The sequence below is a fragment of the Peromyscus leucopus genome, chromosome 4 (assembly GCF_004664715.2).
Source record: "Peromyscus leucopus breed LL Stock chromosome 4, UCI_PerLeu_2.1, whole genome shotgun sequence".
NCBI classification, from domain to species: domain Eukaryota; kingdom Metazoa; phylum Chordata; class Mammalia; order Rodentia; family Cricetidae; genus Peromyscus; species Peromyscus leucopus.
The window spans coordinates 4,441,317-4,468,915 of NC_051066.1; the positions used below are offsets into that span (position 1 = coordinate 4,441,317).

At 42.6% G+C, this 27,599-nt stretch overlaps 1 protein-coding gene across 3 annotated transcripts; it reads left to right on the plus strand.

Moving 5' to 3' along the window:
• Fbxw2 (F-box and WD repeat domain containing 2) lies at positions 1 to 27,599 on the plus strand. 3 transcript variants are annotated; one of them, XR_005091298.1, is made up of 9 exons: positions 1 to 92; positions 194 to 302; positions 6,476 to 6,985; positions 17,087 to 17,281; positions 19,391 to 19,524; positions 22,171 to 22,257; positions 23,745 to 23,914; positions 24,152 to 24,297; positions 26,909 to 26,997. XR_005091298.1 is itself a non-coding variant. In XM_028886078.2 (8 exons), exons 3-8 carry the CDS (start codon positions 6,496 to 6,498, stop codon positions 27,195 to 27,197), a joined length of 1,365 nt encoding a protein of 454 aa, XP_028741911.1. In that variant the 5' UTR covers positions 2 to 92; positions 194 to 302; positions 6,476 to 6,495; the 3' UTR covers positions 27,198 to 27,599. The 3 variants fall into 3 exon arrangements, 2 of the variants coding, with proteins under 2 accessions (XP_028741911.1, XP_037060404.1); XM_028886078.2 differs by lacking the exon at positions 24,152 to 24,297 and having other exon boundaries at positions 2 to 92; positions 26,909 to 27,599; XM_037204509.1 differs by lacking the exons at positions 1 to 92; positions 22,171 to 22,257; positions 24,152 to 24,297 and having other exon boundaries at positions 221 to 302; positions 26,909 to 27,599.

Sequence of the window (27,599 nt, forward strand, 5' to 3'; positions counted from 1 at the left end):
GGTGCCGGAGGGACGCGCGGAGATGACGCAAGCAGCACCGGAAGCCGCTCCCCTGTGAGGCTGCGGACCTAGAGCAGCGGCCGCAGGTCCAGGTCTGTATTCGCTGTGGGCCGGGCCGGGCTGGGCAGGGATCCTGGGCGCCGGCGGCGTTGCTGACCGGCCGCCTCGGCCTGTCTTCTCCCTCTCCCCGCAGGCGCCATGGCTGCGGAGCGGACCCGGCCGCTGCGACGCTCTGGTGGCCCGAGCGCGCCTAATCGGTGTGAGCCCGGCGCGAGGTCCCGGGCCCCGGGGCGCTCGCTCAGGTCAGTGCCGCGCGGAACTGGGCTCCGGGAGCAGGGGGCGAAGGGAGTCACGGGCCGGCTGAGGGATTCGGAGTTCATTTTAGAGACAGGAAAATTAGATCTAAGTGTTCCTGCCTTCTGGTGCCTCAGTTTCCCTAGCTGCGAAATGAGTTGACATTGATGTCCCAAGGCTACCAGTTTGATGAAAGATGAAGCGTGGACAGGTGGTTTGTAAAATACAGAAGGTTATAGAGCCAGCAGGAAGGTTATAGAGCCAGTAGGAAGGCACCTTGCGTGTGGTTATGGTTTGAAAACAGGTGTGTATTTGGGATGCTGCTTTAAAAAAAAAAAAGGCCGAAATAACAATTCATACTACATAATAACAGTAACTGGCATTTATTGTAGGCTCATCGTTTGCCAGATACTGCGCAGAACTCTATCCTATTTAATCCTTACAAACTCTTGTAAGTAAAACAGTACCAGGCTACAGTTTACAAGTGAGGAAATTACATGAGATGATTTGCTCATGGTTACCCAACAAGAGAAATTTCAGAGCCCGTGTTTTATAAACATTATTTGAATTTTCTCAAAGCTTAAAAAAAAAAAAAATTAGTCTCCAGACTAAGGGCTTTTAGGCCAAGGGTGGCTGTGGACTCTAGTAGTCCCAGCACTCAGACAGCTGAGGCAGAATTGTGAATTGAAGACCAGTCTAGGCTGCATTGCAAAAGCCTGTTTCAAAAGACAAACAAGAAAATAAAACAATTTTCTAAATCCCACAAGCAACAAGAGGAAAAGATTTTTAAAATAGTGTATTCACGTGTTTTTAAATACAAAAAGATGTATGGTTAAAGGGACCTTATCCCTTTTTTTGCCTTCCTAGTTCTCTCTGGAAGTAACCTGTTTCATCAGTTTCCTGAATATTCACAAAATATATTTATGTACACATAAGCCTCTGGGTGCACACATGCACATGTTTTTAAAGCATCTGATTCTTTTCTTCTTTTTGGTTTTGAAACTCACTATGTAGACCAGGCCGGCATCGAACTCGTAGAGATCCTTCTGCCTCTGTCTGAGTACTGTGATTAAAGACATGTGCCACTATGCCTGGCCTACATCTGTGCTTAACTGGTTGTACTTGGTAGGAAAAGGGGGACAAGGAGGTAGCCTTTCCAACAACAGCAGATATCTACCTTTTATTCTTTGCGGGGGTTTTTTGTTTGTTTGTTTGTTTGTTTGTTTTTTAGTGTGCTATGTGAGTATGTAGACCAGAGAACAACTTTATGGAGTCATTTCTCTCCTTCCAACTTTACATGGTGTCTTAATTTGGTTTTTATTGCTGTGAAGAGACACTATGACCATGACAACTCTAATAAAAACATTTAATTGAGGGGGCTTGATTAGTTTCAGAGGTTCAGTCCATTATGACTGGAGCAGGTAGAGGGCAGGCAGATGTGCCGGAGCTGAGAGGGCTACTACATCTTGAAGGCAACAGGAAGTCAATTGGCCGTCACAGCGAGGGAAGCTTGAGCAAAAAAGACCTCAAAGCCCATCCCTACAGTGACACACTTCCTTCAACAAGGCCACACCTCCTAATAGTGCCCCTCCCTTTGGGGGACTTTTTCTTTCAAGCCACCACACATGGGTTTTTAGGTCATTAGGCTTTACAGCTAGCACTTTTAACCACTGATCCTTCTCATGGGCCTGAATTTTATTTCTTACCTGCACAGCTGTGGCAGACTAGATGGAGGGGAAACTTTGCACCCACAATGCTTTGCCTGTAAAACAATGCAAGAATGGAAGGGTGGAGACTGCTGCTTCCTATATAACTCTGGGAGAGCCTCTCCACCTCTTGGGCCATGGATTGTTTGCTAGTAAGGGCATCAGTCCTTACATTTCTATGAACCATGCTTAAGTCAAATGGGATATTCACAGCACTGCTTCAGTCATTAAGACCAACATAAATACAGTAATTGCTTAGCAGCATAGACCAAACTCATGCTCCCATCTCCCAATTTAGGAATGTTTTTCTCATACTACACACTTCTCAGAGCTTTATGATTGTTTCTGTTAAGGGCTGGAGAACATTGAGAAGGGTGTGAGGGGTGTGGAGAGAGAAGCGAGCACCTAGGAAGCAGTACAGCAGTACTGCCTAGAGTCAGCAACTGCCTTTCCTTATAAAATTAGACACACCTGCTAAGTTTGAGTCCTTGAGTTTTTCTTCTAGGTGTGAAGGAAACTGATAAGATTAAAGACTGAAAATGATGTTAGGTTAGTAGGTCATGTCCATTCCAGCCTTAGTACTACACAAAGGAATCCTGCCAGGCATTATAGTAACAGAACTAAAGGTACTTGCTGGACATGTCTCTGCTTCATTTCTGATTCTCACACTGCTGAAGTTGGGACAGTAGCTTCTGTTTACAAACAGAAGCTTAGAGATTAGTTGAGCATCCCCATGATCACAGAGGAAGTAGCCGAATCGGCTTAAAAAAATGTGACTGGTCTAGCTCTTTCATGTATCCTAGTTGTCCTGTCTCTTCACACTAGTGGGAAAAACCATTATGTAGTTGGCTATTCCACTGTTGGAAGGAATGCTGTTGAACTGAAATTTCATTTCCTGGGGCTTCTGTTGTATATTTTGTTTGTGTTCTGACAAATAAAGCTTGTCTGGAGATCAGAGGGCAGAGCTAGCCACTAGTCAACCATAGAGGCCAGGTGGTGGGGACACACGCCTTTAATCCCAGCACTTGCAGGGAGGAAGCAGGAAGATCAGGCGTTGAGGCCACTCTGGGCTACACAAGATTGAACTAGTCTAAAAGAGAAACAGCCAGTTGGTGGTGGCTCACACCTTTAATCCCAGCACTAGAGAGGTAGAGATGGAATAGAAGATGGGTGGAGACAAGATCACAGCAATTCAGTCTGAGGATTCCTAGAGATAGGATCTTGCCCATTTGGTCTGATCATTGGTAGAGGTAAGAAGTTTCTGGTGGCTGGCTGCTCTGCTTCTCTGATCTCTCAGCTTTCACCCTCGATATCTGTCTCTGGGTTTTTATTGTTTAAGACTAATTAGGATCACGAAACAGGCTTCCCTTGGGGAACCTTGTGCTGCCAGGACACGATACTATTCCTAGAGGCTCTGTGAACAAGTTCATTCTAGACCTGTGGCTTTAAGGAAGTTCCCTCCAAAATTAGTTGGTTCTTTTAGAAATGTAAAAGTTGGTGAGTTTTAGTAGTATACTCTGAGGAGTCAAATGATTTTAGACAGGCTTTGTGGTACATACATATGTGTCATTCTGGTCCCCAGGGTGCAAAGGCTCAGTGAGAAAGAAGTGAAAATCCAATGTTCAGTAGCGCAGGTGCCCATGAAAATGAATGGCTTTGTCTTGTGAATAATTATTCTTTAAAGTAGGATTTTCTGGATGTGTTACACAGGAATTGTGCTAGGGTCAGACAGAGGAAGCCTCTTTCTTGAGATGAGTTGATGAAATCATGTGAACTACTTATTCTTGTAGCAGATGAAGAACTGGGTCTTTGATGTAAATGAGTGCATCCTTGAGTCCACGACCCCTGACTCTGACTTTGAGTAGTCTTCAGAAGCCTGAGCTGTTAGGCTGGAGAGGACTGACTGAAACATTCCATTGCTTCTACTAACACTCAGCCGTGTGTCTGAAATGGTCTTGCCAAATAGGTAATGGGAACTTAGATTTTGCTCACTTTCCATGACATAGTTGGAAGACAGATGACTTTATAAATTTAGTCTAGGTAATATGTGAAGAAAGAAATTTATTTTCTTTCAGACTGAACTTCTTTTTTTTCCCTTGAGACAAGGTTTCTCTGTGAAGCCTTGGCTGTCCTGGAACTCACTCTGTAGACCAGGCTGGCCTTGAACTCAAGAGATCCGCCTGCTTCTGCCTCCTGAGTGCTGGGATTAAAGGTGTGTGCCACCACGCTGCCTGGCCAAAATGAATTAAAAAAAATTTTTTTATATTAGATGACAATCTTGTAAGTAATCAGAAGAAATTTCCTCCCCAAAAAAAGCCTTGAAACTGTCTAAACATAATAAAAATCAAACTAAGTTCCCATGAATCTGTTACCTAGTATCAACACAGAGCAAACCTTTTATTTGGTTTTTCAAAACAGGGTTTCTCCATGTAGTTTTGGTGCCTGTCCTGGATCTTGCTCTGTAGACCAGGCTGGCCTTGAACTCATAGAGATCCGCCTGCTTCTGCCTTCTGAGCAATGGGATTAAAGGCCTGTACCACCACCACCTCCTGGCTCGCAAATCTTTTTTTTTTTTTATTGGTATTTTTTTCTTTTCATTAGTTTAATTCTCATTTTTTTTCCTTTACTTAATCTTTTTTTTAAGACAGGGTTTCTCTGTGTAGCTCTGGCTGGCCTCAAGTCACAGAGATTGGCTGCCTCTGTCTCCCAAGTTCTGGGATTAAAGGTGCTCCCCCCACCCCCAACTCTTAATTTTCATTATAAAGAATAAATTGATACCTGTTGATGCTGATATAAGGTACTTTAAAATTCCTTTGTCCAGTTAGCCCTGGAAGATTCCTTACTTTTTCCAAAAGGTAAAAATGGTATAATCAGTTGACAGTATCTGCAGATCTTGTTGCCAAGTTAGGATTCTTTTTTTTTTTTTTTTTAAGATTTATTTATTTATTACGTATACAGCATGTATGTCTGCAGGCCAGAAGAGGGTAACAGATCTCATTACAGATGGTTGTGAGCCACCATGTGGTTGCTGGGAATTGAACTCAGGACCTCTGGGAGAGCAGTCAGTGCTCTTAACCTCTGAGCCATCTCTCCAGCCCCCAAGTTAGGATTCTTAGGAGAGAAAGACAGGACTGCTTTTCCTCCTCCTCCTCCAATGGCTGCCCTAACTACATAGCCACAGATGGCCTTGAACCTCACTCCTCCCAGCTTCACCTTCTGGGATCACAGGAATGCCAGCTGCTGTGCTGAGCTTTTCATGTTTGGGGGAGAGGTGTTGGTTTTTGGTCTTTTTGGAGATAGGGTTTCGGTACTGTTTCTCTGTGTAGACCAGGCTGGCCTTTGAACTCAGAGATCCGCCTGGCTCTGCCTCCTGAGTGCTGGGATTAAAGGCGTGCGCCACCACCGCCCAGCTGCTGTGCTGATCTTGAAAGAACAGGCCTCTTTCTGTTCTGCCATTTCACTAGCTTTGTGACCACAGTGGTTTTACTTAGTTGGCTTCTTGACCCTGTAGTTTCCTCCTTTGTAAAGTGAAAATGACACGTGGTTTTTGTGAGCATCCAGATGGTTTTTTGTTTTTTTTGTTTTGTTTTGTTTTTGTTTTTTTTCTTTGTATACTTGAACTGTGGTATTGCTATATTGACCAGGCTGGTCTCCAACTTAATGGTCCTCTTAAGGCAGCCTCTGAGTGCTAGGATTGCAGGCACGTTCCACTGTGCCCAGCATATGGGGATTATAATTTGTTCTATCTTGTAGGCTGCAAGAGCCCTCATGGCTCTCTAGGGAACATGGTTAAGATTTGTCAATAGCTTACGTGAGGTTTCTAAAAGCAGACTGTGTACAGCCTTTAGTAATCCATGTTCTAACAGACAGTGCTGTAAGGGAGATGGCATACCAGAATACAAAGCTTGCTACATTTTTTTTTCTTCTTCACATCTTTTTGCTTCACTGTCTATAGTAAAACCGAGTCATTAGGTTTGTGATTTTGGGTGGCAGAGCAGGTTGTACCCAGCATAACTAATACATAAGTCACAGCTCCAGAGATTTGCTTTGTGCATGTTACATCCTGATGTTATTCTTGTGATCTTATTTCCCAAATAGTAAGGAATTTAGTGAGGAAGCAGCTGTGTAATAGTTTGGGTGGAGGGTTGTATGCAGAGTAGAATATTCTTTATGAATATTCTATGAATCTTTTATGGTGACAATGCATGTGGCATGTATTAGACTTCAAAAGAAGCAAGTCACACACTGACATAAGTTTCTCTGACATATTTACTATATCATGATTTGTTAAAATGTTTTTAGATGAATTTCCTTTTGTGTGCATGAAAACATTCAGTGCAGTTTATTAACTGTAAAGTAACTAAGCATAAAATTGTAATGCCATTTTATACTAATTTTTAATACTTCATTTATTAGCAGTCTTGCTTGAACAATCTTTTTGAACAGAACTAATACAATATTTTGATGTGCCACAGGTAAATATTTCCATAACCTTATGGAGAGAAAGGACTTTGAGACATGGCTTGATAACATTTCTGTTACATTTCTTTCTCTGACGGACTTGCAGAAAAATGAAACTCTGGACCACCTGATTAGTCTGAGTGGGGCAGTCCAGCTCAGGCACCTCTCTAATAACCTGGAGACTCTCCTCAAGCGGGACTTCCTCAAACTCCTTCCCCTGGAGCTCAGTTTTTATTTGTTAAAATGGCTCGATCCTCAGACTTTACTCACATGCTGCCTGGTATCTAAGCAGTGGAATAAGGTGATAAGTGCCTGTACAGAGGTGTGGCAGACTGCCTGTAAAAATTTGGGCTGGCAGATAGATGATTCTGTTCAGGACGCGTTGCACTGGAAGAAGGTTTACTTGAAGGCTATCTTGAGGATGAAGCAGCTGGAGAACCACGAAGCCTTTGAGACCTCATCATTAATTGGACACAGTGCCAGAGTGTATGCACTTTACTACAGAGATGGACTTCTCTGCACAGGTAAGGGACCTGGGCGAGTCGCCGGGGAGAGGAAGCAGTGTTCCTCCTCTCTACTAACTTACGAGGATTGATCTTTGTAAGCTCCCTCTTGAGAAGAGCAAGCGTTGGTTATACGGGATATTTGTAATGGCACTTTCCTCTGAATAGGTGTCCCCATTCTGCATGCTCTTCTTCCCTCTGGAGAAGAGTCATTTTATAAGTACTTCTAAGTATAATGTGAGTCAGGAAAGTGTAGGTTACTTCTTACACTTTTCCTCCATGTTCGTTTTATCATTAAAAAAAATTTGGGTCTAGCGAGAACATTTTGGATGAATTATCTAACCTATCTGTGTTTATTTCCTTGCCTTTAAAATAATGGGAAGGAACAAATTCCTTCCTTGCTCTAAACTCCTGTGGCTCTAAGATTGGATGTTGAAAGTCTGGATGTAGAAACGAAGATAGCTGGATGTTTCTCACACTAGGCATTTAAGTGGCTGTTTGACACACTGTGATCTACCATAGTAGTGCCTTCAGTGTTGAATGAGTTTATTAGTCCATGTTAGAGAACAAATAGCAGTCAGAAGGAAACAACAGATGGCCAGACACCATCAGATTGAGCACTCCAGACATCTAGCAGAGATGGCTGGAGAGCAAACACAAGATGACACTATCAAGTCAGAGGCTTACAGACCTCCAGCAGAAATCAACTGGAGAAGTCAGCCTCCACCATCCCCACCCTCAGGCAGCCAGCTGACTTTCCCAAGTGAAAGAGTCCTGTAGAGTGAGACTTCCGATTAAAATGCAGCAGATGACATCACCAGACTGGGTGCTAACAGCATCCCTAAGAAACTGACTGGGGAAGTTGAGACAATCTCTCCTTGGATAAGCTTCCGTGACTGAACATCTGCCTTCCTGTTCCCACTGCAGGCATTTTTATATTATGGGATAAAGAGTGGTGACCTCCATTGGAAATAATGTACCTTCTAGCTTTCCTGAATGACACGGTGTTTTAACAACCCTTAGCTGCTTCTTGTTTTTTTCTTCTCCCAGTTACAGAGCCAGGGGTCAACTTGTTCTTGGACAAGGTGCCTTGGAAGAGACTTGAAATAAACCTGCTGGATGTCTTACTTACTTTTCTTTTGCTGTGATAAGACACCATGGCCAAAACAATTTATAAGAGAAAGCATTTAACTTGGGGCTTGTGTGTCCAGAGTCCATGCCATGGCCACCAGCGCAGCAGCAGGAGGTAGGCAGGAATGGCGCTGGAGCAGTAGCTAAGATCGTGAAGCAGAGAAAAGCAACTGAGAATGGCGTGGGCGCTCAAAGCCTTAAAGCCACCCCAGTGACACAATTCTTTCAACAAGACCATACCTAATTCTTTCTCCAAACAATGCCACCAACTGGGGACCAAGTATGCAATCATAGGGGCCTATGGGAGCCATTCTCATTCAAACTGCCACACTGGAGTACGGGACAGGAGAGCCCCTACTCTCAGAGTGCGCTTTTAACAAGCTTAAAGCACTTGACAGTGTACCTGCATAATATATACTATACTATATACAACTGTGAAAGTTTTAAATTCTGTGTTACTATAGAATTATAATGGATGTGTGTTTTTACAAATGGTTCTGATATATGTCCACATTTAGGCAATGTAATTCCTTCCTAGGCTGTGTGTGGAATAGTTCTGGGAGTTTTTTGTATGTTTGTGTTGTTAGATTTATTTACATGAGTGTTTTGTCTGCATGTATGTCTGCACACCAGAAGAGGGCATCAGATCTCATGGGATTAAAGTTATAGACAGTTGGGCTGGAGAGATGGCTCAGAGGTTAAGAGCACTGACTGCTCTTCCAGAGATCCTGAGTTCAATTCCCGGCACCCCACATGGTGGTTCACAGCCATCTATAATGAGATCTGGTGCCCTCTTCTGGCGTGCAAAGGTACATGGCAGCAGAATGCTGTATACATAATAAATAAATCTTTAAAAAAAAAGAAAAAAGAAAGTTATAGACAGTTGTGAGCTACCATGTGGGTGCTGGGAATTGATCTCAGCATCTCTGGAAGAGCAGTTGGTGCTCTTAACAACTGAGCCATCTTTTAAGACCCCCAAATTTTTAACTTTTTAATTATATATTTATGCACACATCTGAATTTGGGTGTGTACACATAAGTTCATGTTCTAGCAGAGGCCGGAAGTGGGCATCAGGTCCCCATTTGTAAGCTTCTTGACATGGGAGCTGGGGACTGAACTAGGGTCCTCTGCAAGAGCCATGTCTTCAGCCCTGGTTCTGGTTCTTACCAGCAGTCTTAATGCCTGCTTGCTTATATTATGTACATTGTATATGAATATCCATATTCATTGTTCGATCCAGGACATTTTTTAACAAATATTCCTGGAATGCCAAAACTATATAATTTTCACTTTTAATAAGTATTAGTTGTTCTTCTGTGTAAATATATTATGTAGCTGTTTTCATGTTAGTGTATATTCAGGTTTCTGTTTTATGAGTATTTGTTTGTGTTCCTCTTCCCCTGCTTGGAGTATTTACTTTTTGATAGAAGCCTAAGTAGAATTATCAGTTCTACAAGTGTGACTGCTTCTCTGCTTAGTGTCTACATGTATACTGAATTGCTGCTGTGCCCACAGCAGGCATAAGTAATATGCTTTACTTTCAGTCTCTCCAGAATCAATCTCAATCTCTTTAATAGTGACAAAATAAGTAACTTCTCAAGATTATTTTTAAATTGCATTTCTATATAAAGCACATATTTTCCCATGTGGTGACTTAATTCTCTGAAATGCCAGGTACTTTTCCAGTTTAGTCATTGATTAAGGCATTTCATGGTTTGGCATGTCACCCTGAACGTGCTTCGTGCTGTTTTCCCTGAAGTCTGACTATTGGAACATTATCATCTATTTTTTTTCTGTGCTTTGATGTCGTTTGTAGTTTTAACATTCTGTAGTTGTTCTTTTTTTTTTTTTTTTTTTTTTTTGAAGATTAACCTATGGCATTGACTTGGCATTCCATACTTAAATATTGGCAGTGGGCTCATTGTCTTCACACTTTTCTTTCTTTTTTGGTTTTTCAAGATATGATCTCTTTGAGTAGCCCTGGCTGTCCTGTAACTTGCTATGTAGACCAGGCTGGCCTCAAACTCACAGAGATCTGTCTGCCTCTGCCTCCTGAGTGCTGTGATGAAAGGCGTGAGCCACCCAGCCCAGACTGCTTTCTTTTTTTAAAGTTAATTTATTATTTTATGTGTATGGGTGTTTTGCCTGTGTGTATGTCTATGTGCCATGTTCATGCTTGGTGGAGTGTGTGTGTGCGTGAGAGAGGGGGGGAGGAGGGAGGGAGGGAGGGAGGGGGGAGAGATTTTTGAGCTAGGCCTCATTCTTTTAGCCTGTGCTGGCCTGATGCTTAATACATAATCCAGCTGGCCTCCAACTGGTAGCGACTCTGCTTCATCGTTTTCTTTTCATGTAATAAAAGTTCAGTTATGGGCTGGTGAGAGGGTGAGTGGTTAAAGAACGTACCATGTAAGTATAAGGACTGGAGTTGGGATTCCCAGAACCCACAGAGATACTAGGTGTGTGTGGCAGCCCATCTGTCATTCTAGCTTCCTAAGGCAGAGACGGAACCCCTGCGGCAGGCTGGTTGTATTAGCTAGTTATATGATAAGTCCTAAGTTTGACTGAGAGACACTGTCTCATAAGGAATAAAGGTGGGGAATGGTGGAAAAAGATTCTGGACATTGCCCCAATGCAAACATGCAAACATACATATACATACACATCTATACACATAATAAAAAAGAGGAAATAAAAACCTTAGTTATTTGTTGAAAAAGTAAGTGGGAAATAATCTTTAAGTCCTCTAGCTACTTGTAAAGTTAGTATTTGTTAGTGGATCCAAATCTGCATATTTGTTTGTTTTCAGTGCTGGCCATTAGAAATCCAGGCTCTGCGTGCTAGGCATGCACTCCACCACCAGACCACATGCAAACCCCAAACCCTGCATTTTAAGGTTAGTTTTTAGGGGCTGGAGAGATGGCTCAGAGGTTAAGAGCACTGACTGCAGAGGTCCTGAGTTCAATTCCCAGCAATCTCATGGTGGCTCACAGCCATCTGTAATGAGATCTGGCCTGCAGACATACATGCAAACAGAACACTGTATCATAATAGATAAATAAATCTTTTTTTTTTTTTTTAAAGATTGGTTTCTAGATGGGTATATATTATTTTTATTGTAATCACCAGGTTTGCATTTGAAAATTATGTCATGGCTTTTGAAATTGATCTAAAGTGTTAGTTTGAAATTTCTAATGGCAGCATGCTTGAAACTTCACAGGTGAGAGGAATAAGTGTTAGAGAATTATTTATGAGTTTCTGTTATTGTGTTTCTTTTTAAGAATTTTTATTTTTGGCCAGGCGGTGGTGGCACATGCCTGTAATCCCAGCACTTGGGAGGCAGAGGCAGGCAGATGGATCTCTAAGTTGAAGGCCAGTGTGTTCCAGGACAGCCAGAGATACTCAGAGAAACCCTGTCTTGAAAAAACAAAACAAAACAAACAAAAAGGGCTTGTTTGCTATGCCCCAGGCATTCCAAGTCAGATTTAAAAAAAAAAAGTATCTGTGTGTGTGAGAGAGAAAGACAGAGACAGAGAGACGCCAACCGACCTGGGGAGGCCAAAAATGGGTATCAGATCTCTTGGAGCTGGAGTTGTAGACAGTTGTGAGCTGCCCAGTATGGGTTCTGGGAAAGTCAGTCTTCTAGAAGAGGACTAAGCATTAACCACTGAGCTCTCTCTCCCACACTCATTTGTTTTTCAAGAACTTCAGTTTTCTCTTGGGTGAACTGTGGAATCCTGAATTTGGCAGTGAGATGGTATTAACAAAGAGAGTGATGGCCAGTGCTAACAACTGGCCTGGTCTGCAGCTAGGCAATTCTCCTTCTCTTCTGCAGTTTATTTCTGAAATGACGAGAGAGGAACCTGGTGTGCTTTGTAACATCAATACTTATTTAGGAAATGTTTGCCATTAGAAAACAATGTGGGAGAAGCAGGGTGGTTCTTGGCTCAGAGGGTGCACACGCTCCTTCAGGAAGATGACTTAATGTAGGTGAAAGTCTCCTGAGGACTGTGCCAAGTCACAGTCCTTGCCTTTCCAGAGTGCAGCTTCTCCACTGCAGTGCGTCTTTGCCATGTAGGACTCCCTGGCTAGTTCTGACTTTGTAAGATAAGCCTCAAGTCTAGATTTTTGTGAAATGTGCTTATTATTTTTCAGCATTGATCTTTATCTAGATTTTTAAATAGTATGGCTAGGTCATGCTTAGCCTGTGAGCAGTAGCTCTGTGGTAACTTCTGTATTAAGTGAGAAAAGTAAAAGCTGTAACAGCTCCAATAAGAGGAAGTGTGTCTGAGTGTATATATAGCTCATTAGAACACCTGCCTTGTATGAGCACAGTTCTGATTTATGCCCCAGCTCCACCTCCACCAAAGGGAGAAAAAGGTAGTTAAATTTTGCAGAGAAACTCTAGTTTGTTTTCATACAGAGTGTTTACTGGGTGGCTCCCACTCACCTTGGTTCAGCTGCTTCCGCAGCTGCTTTCTCCAGAAGGAGCATCCTGTTGGCTTTGCTTTCCTGCCTGCAGGCTGACAGGACGATGCAGAAGCCAACACACAGGAATGTGGTTTGTACACGGCTAAAGACCATGGCGGTTTTCTAGCATCTAACATGGGCATTTCTTATGTTCTATGAAATAGGAATTGGAGTTTGGCTTCTCAGGGCTTCCTAGCAGGAAATTCAGACCCTTCCACACAATGCTTGGTTTCAGCTTTTTTTATTTTTATTTTTCCTGGAACTTTTGGGTGTGTTTTTCTGACCCCATAATTCCTGCATTTTTGTATCCTGCAAAGCCAACACCATGTGGACAGTGCTTACAAGTTCTACCCTATCCCCTACCTGCCGTAGCTGTGGTGTCCTCTCCATGACTTGGTGATTAAGCCTAGGAAAACACTTCCCTAGGAGTTATTTTTCCAGCTCAGAATTCTTCAATAACTTTTTTAGTTTGAGTTCTCCTTTTTCCAAAAGTAAGGTTTTCATTTGCAAATATCTGGTAGATCCATCATGAGTTCCTTGCAAAGTAAAAGACAATTCTTTTATGCATGTCCTGTATGTTGCAGGTTATGTAACATTCTTGCCTCTGCCTAGCTGATGTTAGTAATGTCCTTCACCCACACCATTGTGACAGCTGACACTGTCCCAGTTTCTGAAATGCTCCCTTAGGAGATAGCCATCCAGATCTCTTTCAGAGCTTTGAGTTTCCAAGTTCAAGTGTTACCCCATCACAGTGTAGGTCAGCTAAATCAGTCTAGAAAGTGTCCTACAGAGAGGTATGGTTTTTAAAACACTAAAAAGGAACAGGTGAGTGTACGAGCAGCCGTTGGACTCAGCAAAACTTGATAGTGAATTAAGGATTTGTCAAGAAGAGATGTCACAAGTGGCAAGGATTGGGGCTCTGTGTCCTGGGAAGTAGTAGTACTAAAAGCAAGGTGGGGGGGCGGGAAGACAGTGGATTTGAGAGGATAAATGGAGTTGTTCGGGATCAACTAAATTTATCCACCTGTTCTGTATCTAAGTGGAGATTCTCAAGGTGTTTGAAAGTAGAGGGTGAGAGCTTTTAAGAGTACTTAGGACTAGAAAGAAAAAACAAGCAAACAGTAATATCCTAGCTATGGCTGGAGTAGTGTCTGTGTTTGTGTGTGTGCACCAGGTGTGTCCTGGTGCTCACAGGAGCCAGAAGAGGGTGTCAAAATCCCCTAGGACTGGAGTTACAGACAGTTGTGAGCTGTCACGTGGGTGCTGGGAGCTGAACCCTAGGTCTCTGCAAAAGCAGCCAGTGCTCTTAACCCCTGAGTCATCTTTTTTGGCCACACTAACTTATTCATACTTTAGATTTATTTATTATTTGGGGGCTGGAGAGATGGCTCAGTGGTTAGGAGCACTTGCTGTCTTGCAGAAGAAGACCTGGGTTCAAGTCCCAACGCCCACATAGTAGCTCACAACTACCTGTAACTCCCAGTTCCAAGGGGATCCAGCACCCCTTTCTGGCCTCCACCGGCATTAGTGCACAGACATACATGCAGGGGAAACAACCATACACATAAAAATAAACCTCAAGAAATTAAAAGTGTGTGTGTGTGTGTGTGTGTGTGTGTGTGTGTGTGTGTGTGTGTGTGTGTCTGTGTCTCCAAGGACAGCTCTGTGGAGCTAGTCCTCTCCTCCCACTCTTACATGACTAGGAATTGAACTCAGGTCACCAGGCTTAAGCACTGTTACTGCTAAGTCCTCTTGCCAGCTTCCATCCTGGAAAGGTTTTTAAGCCATGAAATCTTTTCCTCAAACGTGCCAAAGCTTGGCTTAAAAGTAGATCTGGAGTCTAGTTGAGGGGCTGGTTGTGCCCAAGCCTGAGGCGAGTTATAGGATGCGTGCTTACTATGGAGCACAGCTATAGTCTCAGGGGGCCTCTCTCTTGTGCCCTTGTACTTGCTGTGGGCTTTTGCGTTTCCCACCCCCGACTGTGTGTGTCGGACTAAGGGCCTGACACAGAAGTCCTACACACAGATGCTAAATGAGTAACACAGCAGTTAGACACTGGCAGTAGATCAAAAGGACCTTAATCTGTCTGTGCTCTGCTGTGCTAGGGGAGCCACGAGCCCTGTAGGGTTCTTGAGCTATAGCTTTTCCAGATTGAAGTGTGAAATAGGAAATACCAGAATTAAAAGACTTGGAACATAAAAGAACAAAGAGTATCCTTTTGATACTTTGTTACATGTTGAAGTATTAACACTTGTGACAAAAATGAATTAAATAAAATACACTGTTCATTTTTTTTCTTTTTTTTTTCTTTTTTTTCTTTTTCTTTTTTTTTTTTTTTTTCTTTTTTTTTTTTTTTTTTTTTCTTTTTCTTTTTTTTTTCTTTTTCTTTTTTTTTTTCTTTCTTCCCCCCCCAACTGTTCATTTTTTTAAGTTAACTATTAGAAGACATTATATGTGGTTTCTATTGGGGATACTATTGCTGACCTCTGGTTCTTAAGAGTGTTACTGATGATGGAGAATTACCTGATTTTTATGATTACAGGGTTTTAGTCCCCCAACTCTAAACTAGAATGCTTTAGCTTCCTGTTTGTGTGGGATTTGTCTTTGTATGCTCATTTCTTCATTTTCTGTGTGTTGGGGTAGAACTCATAACCACCTTTCACCTGCTAGGCAAGTGTTCTACCCCTGAGCTGTGTTCTTAGTGCACCATGTGTTCCAATAAAGATCCCTTGGCGACCCTAAAAGTGTCCATCGCAAACCACCAGCAAACCCTGCCCCTCATTTTATAGCGAGGGAAACAGAGACCTAAATAGCTAGGTGACAGTAAGGCAGCCTTCATTTCAGTACCTTCGGAGTCTGTCCACACGGAAGTTTGCCCAGTCTTTTGCAAGTGATGGTTATTTAACCATCCTCTGAAACACTGGATCTTGACTAAAGGTGGGTCTTTTTTTAATGTGTACAGGTGTTTTGCCTGCATGTATGTCTATACCACATGTGTGCTTAGTGCCCTTGGAAGCCAGATGAGGGTGTCAGATCCCCTGGAGTTGGAGTTACAGATGGTTGCAAGCAACCGTGTGGGCTCTGGGAATTGAACCCAGGTCCTCTGCAAGGATAGTATTTGCTCTGAACCTCAGAGCTCTCTCTCCAGCCCATGACAGGGAGATTTTGTGGCTGGTTTTGTTTAATCATTTCAGCCTTTGAAAATCAATTTGTTGGTGCTTTCCTAGAATACAGTGTCTTCCTGGTCAGAATAACTGCTATTTAGTGTTTCCCAGAATGTCTTGTGTTGAGCCTCTAAAAGTAAATTTTGAGAACAAATTTAATAATTGGGATTGCAGACTTAATGAAAGCTCAGTCCTGAATTACCACCATGATCAGTATAACCTCTTCATCAGAGGCCATGCTGTGTTCCATGTGACTTGGGGCTGGGAACCCTGAAGAAAGAACAGACACACTTACAGTGAAGCTGGGATCAGGTGGGGTTCTCCAACAACAGTTACGCAGAACCTCGGTGTGTTTATCAGGTGCAGCATAGTGGGAGAGTTACTTGGTCTTGGCAAGAGATGTCTTAGGCAGCCAGTCTCTGACTGTGAACAGGCGGGAGGAGGAAGCTGTAGTTCTCAGTCTCTGTACATATTGGTAAACACTCATTTTCCCAAGGGACAGCTTTGTCATCCCTTTTAGCCTGTTTAATGGTTTTGCCAATTTACCTTGGGCCAATTGGTCTTGGAATTATCGACAGACCTTGCTCATGTCAAAATACATAAACGGGCAGTGGTAGTGCGCACCTTTAATCACAGCAGAAACAGAAGCAGGAGGATCTCAGTGAGTCTGAGGTCAGCCTGGTCTACAGAGTAAGTTCCAGGACAGCCAGGGCTGTTACACAGAGAAACCCTGTCTCAAAAATAAAAACAAAACACATCCATTCAGAAGTTTACACACTCAGGGCTTCCTCTATTCCCTACAGGCAGCAACAAAACCAACTTTTTCTTTGTGAGCTGATGTGAATGTTTGCAGGTGATTTATCCCTAGTGTTCATTGAGGTTCCTTGACATTTTTCAAGATGGCCTAAGAAATTACCAGTTAGCTTTTGTAAAAGTTATCCAATGACCTGAGGCTTACCATTCTGTCTTAGAATGGACTGTGCTTTCCTAGTCAGTGTTCTTATTTGTTCAGGACTGTTGGGTAGTGAGTGGACAAGCACATCAGTGTAAACCTGCAGCCATAGGTAAGTTGAACCCAGTCGAACCTGAAAGTTCTAATAGCCAGAAATATGAAATGCTGCAAATGGAAGCATAAAGAGATGCTTTACTGTCTTTTTATAGCCCAGAAGATCAAGAGGAAAAGCTTGGGTTCTCTTCTATATATTTAATGCCATTTTGAGGCCCAACAAATTACATTTTTCTGTCTGTGCTTTGGTTTTCTTAGCACTCCAGAGGGGACTATGGAGAGCCTTTTTAGGGGGAATGATTCTCCTTTAGGGTGTCTAGGTCACACTAACCTTCTTGGTTTTTCTCTTCAAGGGTCAGATGACTTGTCTGCAAAGCTGTGGGATGTAAGCACAGGGCAGTGTGTTTACGGCATCCAGACCCACACTTGTGCAGCTGTGAAGTTCGATGAACAGAAGCTTGTGACAGGCTCCTTTGACAACACCGTGGCCTGCTGGGAATGGAGTTCCGGAGCCAGGACACAGCATTTCCGGGGGCACACGGGGGCGGGTGGGTTCTTCTTTTTCGAGGGTCTTTACAATTACTTTAGCCATGCCCTTTAAGATCAAGAGTCCCATACTTGAAGTTGTTTGTTTGCTTCTTGATTGCTTGAACCTGTGGTTTTCTCTCCTTTTCTTTCCTTCACTGCAGCTATTTCCCTGCATTTCAGTTACTTGATGTGGAATGTTCTCCACTAGTGTCCTTTTCCTTAGCCTTCAAAACACTCTTTTATGTACCTGTATACAGGAAGGAGTAGCTGTCCTCTCCCAGTTTATTTTTCTTTCTGCACAGTCGGTCACATTTGCTTTTAGTGGACTCCATACTGTCACGCTTAGACATTCAGACCACTCCATTTATTTTTTTTAGAGCTGAAAAACCCTTGGGCAAAAGGTAGTTCACAGATTCTGTCTACAGAGTGCATCCAGTTAGTACTTGGCTGCTAAGTGAGTAAAACAAGGAACATCCTGGGGCTAACATGAAAGAGTTTTCTGTTCTAGAATATTGTATTTATGAACAGAGGAGAACACTCCTGATCCTAAGCTCCATAGGTCAGGGATTCTGCCTATCTTGTTTACTCTCACATCCCGAGTTCCTTATATTGTACCTGGTACTTAGTATTTCTTTAAACCTAGCTCTTCTGCTACTAAACAACCCCCCTCAACTATGCTTATATAGTAAAAAAAATTTAATCTGCTCTCATCTATTTGTTTTAGAAGTTTATGGCTGGGCGTGGTGGTTCAAGCCTTTAATCCCAGCACTCGGGAGGCAGAGGCAGGTAGATCTCTGAGTTTGAGGCCAGTGTGGTCTACAGAGTGAGTTCTAGGACAGCCAGGGTGACACGAGAAACCAGCCTCAAAAAACAAACAAAAAGAAGTCTATGGTTTAGTATGGACCCCATCCACTAAACAGAGTAATACTACATGGCATAAGGAAACCAGCTTCTAGGTGATTTCATTCCTTACCAGTTTTAGAGGCCCTGTTCTAAAATGTTCAGCTGCTGTTTCTTGAAACTGCTGTGCCTTTTAATCCATGCCCTCCTGTCCCCTGCCTGGAGTACTGTTTCTGAACAAGCTCTGTGCAGTCCGATCTCCCGTACTTCGTCTTCTGAATTCCTCTCTGCTAGCCCTGGCAGAGCAGTCATCCTCTTCAGTGTCGCTCTAGCAAGAGTCACCTCTTCAAAAAACAAAAAAACTTGTCCCTCAGTTTCCTGAAGGAAGGGCCAGCATCTTCATCTCTAGGTTCCCAATGTCCTTTTGAGTCTGGTAAACAAACATTCACCGCATGTCCTGAACTAATGAGTTAGTAGGTGTACAACTTGAAGAAATTTAGACACTGTAGACTAAGTCTGACCTCTGAGATCCCTGTTTTTCTCTGCCATGCGTTTCTGGAGTATTGTTCTGCAGATTATTTTCTTCACTGCAGATCTTAGAAGGGATGCCTGGCCTGTGCTGATGTTGTCCCATAAATAGATAAAGTGTCTGTAGTGCCAAGCAGGCAGCCCTAAGAAGGGATGCCATCATTTCCATCCCACTGAAGTTGACACAGAGTGTGTTAGCTCAAAGCTTTCTCAACCTTAGGATAAACGATAATAACAGCAGTTTTAAGCCGGGTGGTAGTGGCACCCACCTTTAATCCCAGCACTCAGAAGGTAGAGCCAGGCAGATCTCTGTGAGTTCAAGGTCAGTCTGGTCTACGAAGGGAGTTCCAAGACAGACTCCAAAGCTACACAGAGAAACCCTGTCTCGAAAAACCAAAAAATAAGAACAGTTCTGAAATAGATTTTCTTTGTATCATAAAACTGCTGGTTGAATAGTTCAATTCTTTTTTTTTTTTTTTTTTTTTTTTTCTTTTTAAGATTTATTTATTGTGTATACAGTGTCCTTGCAGGCCAGAAGAGGGTACTAGACCTCATTACAGGAGGCTGTGAGCCACCACGTGGTTGCTGGGAATTGAACTCAGGACCTCCGGAAGAGCAGTCAGTGCTCTTAACCGCTGAGCCACTCCAGCCCCGAATAGTTCGATTCTTAATGTGCTCTGATTAGGTAACAAGTTATGGCTGTTTTTACGAAGCTTGTTGACAGTAAAGCGTTTTAACTTGGATTGTGTTGTGTGCACTAGTGTTCAGTGTGGACTACAGTGATGAACTGGATATTTTGGTGAGTGGCTCTGCAGACTTCGCTGTGAAAGTATGGGCCTTATCTGCTGGGACATGCCTGAACACACTCACTGGGCATACTGAATGGGTCACCAAGGTAGGAAGACCAGGGGATGTCCTGGTGTCTGGCTCCTCACTGGTGGGGGATGGAGGATGGGAGACCTTGGGTATATTGTAGATGAATCACAGCAGAACAAATGCACTCAAAGAGCATGGTGGTATACCGTCGTGACCAGCCTGTAAGAGCCACTTAATAATCCAACAGATTATCTGGGTGTAGTGGTACCTGTCTATAATCCTGGCACTTAAAAGGCTGAGGCAGAAGTACCTTGAGTACAAGGCCAGCAGCTTGGACTACATAAAGAAAGATACCTTCTTTGATTCAGAACTGTAATCTTCATTTTGAAAAGTAAGTGTTAGGGTTGTAGTGGCACACACCTTTAATCCCAGCACAAACATGGAAGGCAAAGGCAAGAGGATCTCTGTGAGTTCAAAGCCAGAGCGAGTTCCAGGACAGCCAGGGCTACACAGAGAAATCCTGTCTCAAAAACAAACCAGAAACCCCTGAAAAGTAAGTGTTGCAAACTAGCTCGGTGGTAGAGTGCTTGCCTAGCATGAGGCTCTGGGTTTGACACTCAAGACTACAGATAGCTGCCCCCCCCCTCCCAAAAAAAGAGCAATGACTAAACAAAACCATCACTACCAACAAAAAAGTGCAGTGTTTGCAAAATGAGAGAGGGAGGGGCTGGGTGGTCAAGGTCCTATGATCAAGCACCACAATAAAAATATAAGGAGAGCAAAGAAGAAAAATGAGTTAACAGAATATTGTAACGTCTTATTTTCAGAACAAAATTGTGTTTCAAATATAGTATTAGTGATAGATATGTTGTGCAGATACACTCCAGGATAGGAAACACCTGAAGAAGGCCAATGCAGCCATGCTGTAGAGATGAAAGCTGGCCTCATGAAGAATTAATAGGCCATAGTAAGGTTGGTGGATACTAGAAATGTATTATGAAAACTATTGGAAGTTATGGTTTAAGGTCTGATGTGATTTGTGTATGATAAACACAATCTGAATGTGGAAAGCTGAGAGATTAGATATATAAACATGGCTACAAGATGCCCAGTTAGGTTTAGCCTAAGCAAAAGATACAATGGCTTTGATTTGTGTGGCAATGCATGACGGATCTATCTTTAATATAAAGTCACCTAAAGTTATTCATTCATTGTAGGACAGAAAGAAGACTCAAAAAGGCCTGCCAGGTTTTAGATTGGGTGGACAATCTAAAATTTTTTCTGAATAGGTAAAAGTAAAGATCGGGTGGTTTGTGAGAAGATAGGTAACTGCTGGGCACATCCACTTATTGAACAGAGAAGTTATATATCATAGGCAACCCTAGTGGATGTGGGCTCAGGATTATATCCGTGATGTGGACAAGTTCCTCCTCTGTTCATGACCTGAACTCTGTCACCTGCTAAATTCTTATGCACATTAAATAAGATGTTGGGGCAGCATTGAGCAGAGGTACCTGATGCCTGCTAGCAGGTCTGCCTGGTCTAGTTGCTTCTATATCTCAGGCTTCTGAATAGTTGTGCTGATCTATTTAAAGATTACTAGGACCTAATAGTAACAGAAGACTCCAAGCACTGTGGAATTTCGTCTTTTCCTGTTACTATTATTTGCATGGTTCTATTTCATCTTCACTGTGTTTATATGAAGTTAAGGCACATTACCTCCTATCTTACAAATGAGTAAATAGAAGCAGTGAGTCTGGGGTACAGCGCCGTGGAAAGGTGCTAACTTAGCACGTGGGAAGCTCTGGGTTCAGTCTCCAGCACTAAGGACAGGCTATGCGGTCTTCTCCAGGGCTGCAGTTAGCAGATCTCAGAGACAGGCTGCAGGTTCTTATTCTGAGCCTGGCGATTTTCCTTTGTGGTGCACATGCTCCTGAAAACAGACTGTGTCCATCTATTATCTGTGTGCACAGTTTATGTCCTTGTTAATGAGTTTATTTATTTTTAAAGACTGGGTCTTTTTAGGTAGTCCTGGTTGACATGGACTCACTGTGTAAACCATGCTGGCTTGTTTTCATAGAGATCTGCATGTTTTTTCCTTCCATGTGCTGGGATTAAAGGCATGCACTACCACACTTGGCTCCTTACATTTAAGTCACATTGTGTGTGTATCTGTGTCTGTATGTAATAACAGCAGTAATAATAAAGATAATGCAGTATTGAGGGTCAAATTGGAACCTAGTGTATGGTAGGCAAGTATTTCACCACTGAACTATATACCAAGTGTGCACTTTACAATTTTAAAAATTAATCCTGTTAGCACTTCCAAACTAAAAATAAGAGTGAATGCTCCCAATACTGGACATTGAAATATAGCCATTAATAGAATCTGGTTGTAGGAAAAATGTTAAGAATTAACCTAGTAATAGAGTTCCATATTATATGTTCTAGCATATCATATCAATTCAAGCTCATTTTCCTATTTTTTTTTAAGATTTATTTATTTATTTATGTATACAGAAGAGGGCGCCAGATCTCATTACAGATGGTTGTGAGCCACCATGTGGTTGCTGGGAATTGAACTCAGGACCTTTGGAAGAGCAGTCGGTGCTCTTAACCTCTGAGCCATCTCTCCAGCCCCTCATTTTCCTATTTTAATTTTAAAACAATAGTATAGGAACAGAGTGGTAAGTTCTTTGTATAATGTAGATGCTTATGCTTCTAGGTGGTTTTGCAGAAGTGCAAAGTCAAGTCTCTCTTGCACAGCCCTGGAGACTACATCCTCTTAAGTGCAGACAAATATGAAATCAAGGTAAGTCTTCTCCCTCCATATTTATCTCATCAAAGAAAAAAATAGTATATAAAGAAAAAGGGGCTGGAGAGATGGCTCAGAGGTTAAGAGCACTGACTGCTCTTCCAGAGGTCCTGAGTTCAATTCCCAGCAACCACATGGTGGCTCACAACCATCTGTAATGAGATCTGGTGCCCTCTTCTGGTCTGCAGTCATACATGCTGTATACATAAATAAATAAATAAATCTTAGAAAAAGAAAAAGAAAACTAGAAAGGTATGACAAAGGGAGATCTTAGTCCAAGTCATTATACCCATTGGAAATGGTTATGACTCATCCCCCATATGCCAGGCAGGTTCTGTGGTTTGTAAGCAAAGACATCCAGGAGGCTGGTGAGAGTCAGTACCTGAGCTTAGATCTCCAGCACCCATTAAAAAGGCCAGGAATGGTGGTGCACACCTGTAATTACAGTGTGAGGAGGCAGAGATAAGAGGATCCCTGGGTTGAAAAATAAATAAATAAATACACACATGTAAGTGTGCAGATAACACATACATCTTAGCCAGGTGATGGTGGCACATGTTTTTAATCCCAGCACTTGGGAGGCAGGGACAGGCCTCTAAGTTCAAAGCCAGCCTGGTCTACAAAATGAGATCTAAGACAGCCGGGCCTACAGAGAGAAGCCCTGTCTTGAAAAACCAAAAAAGAGAAAGAGGATCTTTGGGACTTGCTGGCTAGCTAATGTAGCCAAATCGATGTGCTGCAATTCTGTGAGAGACCCTAGGGTAGAGAGTAATTGAAGGGGACACCAACATTAACCTCTGGCTTCCACATGAACTCACACCTGTGTACACACAAAGGGAGAAGCACTGAAAATTGTTTTCCATACATTCTTACTGTTTATTTGATTTTATATTTGAAAGGGCTCAGCCACGTAGCCCAGATTGACCTCAAACTTGCAGCCCTCCTGCTCAGCATCCTAAGCAGTAAGACTCTTCTTTTAAGGCTCATACCTCCTACCTTCTTCAGTTCTTAGGTCTAAACTATAAAAAGAAACATTGATTTCTTTTAAGAATTTATAAGACATTCATGGTTGGTTTGTTATTTTGAGACAGGGTTTCCCTGTGCAGCCCTGGCTGTCCTGGAACTCACTCTGTAGGCCAGGCTGGCCTCGAACTCAAAAGACCTGCCTGCCTCTGCCTCCTAAGTGCTGGCATTAAAGGTGTGTATCACCACTGCCCAGCTGATACTCTGTTTTTATTGTATTTTTAAACCACCTTTGTGGTAGGCATTATCATTGTTCAGGGAGGTTAAATATTTTGCCTATGATCACATAAAATCAAGACTTAAATCTGTGACTCTTGACTAGACAAGGAGTCTTGACCCTGTATTTCCTTTGTGTCTGTTAGCAGATACCACTTTTTTCTCTTCAAGCCATGATGTATAAGCACTAGCTTTTCTTTAGTAATAGGATCAATCATCTTCCCTTCTTTTTTTCTTTTTTGTAGATTTGGCCAATTGGGAGAGAAATCAACTGTAAGTGCTTAAAGACCTTGTCCGTCTCTGAGGATAGAAGTATCTGCCTGCAACCAAGACTTCATTTTGATGGAAAATACATTGTCTGTAGTTCAGCGCTTGGTCTGTACCAGTGGGACTTCGCCAGTTATGATATTCTCAGGTAATGTTTCCTTGGGCCATGTGCTCTGCCTTTGAAAGTCTGTATGGTTCAGTAATGTAAAGAGAAGGTCTTCTTTTGGGAAGTACTACATCAGTTAACAAACGGGGTTGTATATATTAAATAATGCACTCAGGCAAATGTTTTAGAAGCATGTGAGAGTGTCATGTGCTGAAACCTAAAGATCAAGGTTCTAACCCCTCCCTTACTCTGAATCATGAGCCCCTTCTTCCCTTTCAGGATTCAAAACCTTTTTCTGGAAAATGAGAGATGTAGATGAGAAGACCTTTCCAACCTCCTTCAGGTCTAATGTGTTAAGTTTGACTTCATCGTCAGTTGAACTTATGCATTGTTATTTGGTCCTGACTCCCAGTGGAGTCTAGTCAGTAAGTTGCCTTCTGTTGACTAGTGACTAGTTACACTGATTCACTTCCTTCCAGAGAAATTTTATATAAGAGTTTCAATGACAATTTTTTGCCCCACTGAATACTGTTAACCCCTTCCTAGGAACTAGAAGTTTATGTTGGCTTGTTTGAGTACTGTATGATAGATTAGAGAATTTAGAATTTATAGGAACCAAAGTCTTAGGATCTTTGGCACCTCTCATGCCAGAGATCTGTATCATCTCCTATGGTCTGTGGTTTTTGTCTAAATTTCTCAATTCTGTGCCTTAGTTTTCTCATTTATAAATGAAATGCTAAATGCTTGTGGTGAGGACCTAGTCCAGGAGCTGACAAATCTTTATTAGTAATAACTCAGAAGTCCTTTATTAAGGACTGTTTGAGTTTGTTTAGTTTCCTGTACTGTACACCTATTAACAATTCAATTAGTGTTCTGTAGCATAATTCAGGAAACACTGAATAGAATAAAAAATAGAATAGAAAAAACTGAATATTGTTGTCAGTGTTTTTATTATGACAAATGTATTCAAGGTCAGTTTATAGGATCTGATTATAATCCTGTGAATATGACTTTGATGAGCTCCAGCTCTCTGGTCTCAGCTACAGCCTCTGCGTCTGAGTAATGGAATAATTAGCTAGGTTTCAGAGCTGTCAGAATGGTTTCTAGGGTGATCGCGCTTTGAGGAAAGGATAAAAGCAGCCTAAAATTGTAAGGGCCCTATATTCCACATCTCCTAGTCCAGCATTCATCCAGCCATGACTGTATTGCCCAGTGGGCATCAGCTTACCGAGAAGCCAAGGGCACCACAAGTGCTGTACTCTCATAACTTGAGAGGTGGAAGCAGGAGAATCTGGAGTTCAAAGTAATAACCCTTAGCTACACAGTGAATTTGAAGGTCAGCTATGTGAGTACCTGTCTCAAAAAACAAAAAGAATCCGTGAGAGCGAGTAACGGCGCTTTCTACCAAGCCTGCCCACATGAGTTGGTTTCCCAGACCCAGAAGATGGAAGGAGAGGGCTGACTGCTACAAGTTGTCCTCTGACTAGGCACTGAGTCCTTGTGTCAGTGCCTCCTACCCAGAATGGGATCTAGAGTCCTACAGCAAAGTTCCGCTGATGCTTTAGGTGTGGACATACTAGCTTTAAGTAATGAGCCTGAATGATTGTTTGCTCGCAGGAAGTGCTAGGTTTAAAGTTGAAAGGAGACAATTTTATCTCTGCCTTTTTCCACCTCCAAACACACGAGACCTTTTTTGAAAACCTAGCACAAATCCTGTAGCCTCAGTTCCTAGGACCTTTCTAGTTCTTTTTTTGTTTGTTTGTTTTGGTTTTTCGAGACAGGGTTTCTCTGTGTAGCTTTGCGCCTTTCCTGGAACTCACTCTGTAGACCAGGCTGGCCTTAAACTCACAGAGATCCTCCTGTCTCTGCTCCCAAGTGCTGGGATTAAAGGCGTGTGCCACCACCGCCCAGCCCTTTCTAGTTTTGAGGCTAACTAGTGAGAGAGAGAGAGAAAGAGGGAGAAGGAGGGAGGGAGGGAGAGAGAGAGAGAGAGAGAGAACGCACAAATGGCAGTGTGTTGTACTTTAGCTGGAGAGTTTGTAATCTTCAACAGCCGGGCCCCAAACTGCCAGTAGGGATGGATTTCTAGTTACACTGCCAAAATGGTCAGAATTAGAACCCTGCATACCTGTCAAGTCCTGTATTCTATTCTGCAACATTGTATTTTAATCTTGGAAACTAACTCTTGACAACCTAGTTTCCACAGACATCCTCTTTTAAATGGAGGGTACTGGATCTACCACGCCCCCCATCCCAGTTTCCTTTTGGTCTCTTATGAATTTTGTGTTTGAACACCTACCTGTGAATCAAGCATAATCATTATGTACACTGGGAAGCAGCAGAAACATTAAACCAAAGTCATGGAAATGACTGACCAGAAGAGGGAAGACAAGGGCAACAGCTATGACAGGGCTGGGTATCTCTCAGTGGTAGACATCTGCCTAGTTTGTATGAGGCTTTGGGCTTAACTCCCAACCATTAAAACAAACTAATAAAATACAATTTTTTTCTTTCACTTTTTTATTATATACAAAAATATTAGTGACCAGATGGAACCCGGACAACGGCTCTAATGGCAAATGTGGTTCAAAGAGGAGGCTAAAAACATAGAAAAACAATGGAGGGATAAAGGAATACAAGTGTTTGACTAGATAAATGCTGTTCTTGAATATTCCAGTTTTTTTCCATTTTCAGTCCAGGTTAGTCCATGCTCTGGTCTAGTTTTCACACCAAGGACCAGCAGTTTTTGACTGTTTTACTAGTCTCATAGAATATTATCCTAGTAGGTGTTTTTCCCCCCTTAAGACAGAGTTTCTTGTGTAGCCCTGGTTGTCCTAGATGTCACTCTGTAGACCAGGCTGGCCTCGAACTCAGAGATCCACCTCCCTCTGCCTGGGATTAAAGGCATCCACCACCACGCCTGACTCAGTTTCCTTTGTATCAAAACTTCTCACTGGCTCTAAATTTGCTTAGGAGTCTTAAGTGTTGACAGCAAAGCTGCCTTCTGCTTCCTGATCCCGACTCTCCTTCTTGTAGGGTCATCAAGACACCTGAAGTAGCCAACCTGGCCTTGCTTGGCTTTGGAGATGTCTTTGCCCTGCTGTTTGACAACCACTACCTGTACATCATGGACTTGAGGACAGAAAGCCTAATTAGCCGCTGGCCTCTGCCAGAGTACAGGAAATCAAAGCGGGGCTCCAGCTTCTTGGCAGGGGAAGCGTCTTGGCTGAACGGACTGGATGGGCACAATGACACGGGCTTGGTCTTCGCCACCAGCATGCCTGACCACAGTATTCACCTGGTCTTGTGGAAGGAGCAAGGCTGACGCCAAGAGCTACCATCGCTGACTGACTTTGGGTGCCAGGGCTGCGGGGTTTGGGTGCAACGTCTGTGGCAGCCAACTGCATGAACCAAAGTTCTCACCTAAAGGTATCATCACGCAGTGCACAATCATTTATCTCTGTTTGCCAGGGGCCAGGGCTGGGGCGGGAGGGCTTGTTTTACTGACATACACCGCAGCATGCTAATGAGGTACACCATTGACTTACTTCATTTGTACTTAGTTACGTTGGTCAGTATAAGAGGTTGCATTTTTGGATTTATCTTTCTGAGTGGAATATTGAGTAAAGAAAGTTAAATGATTCATTAATCTGCTAACTGGTTGCCTATAAAATCACATGGAGTCTGTTATTAAAGCTTTTACCCATAGCCTTTGTTTGAAATTGAA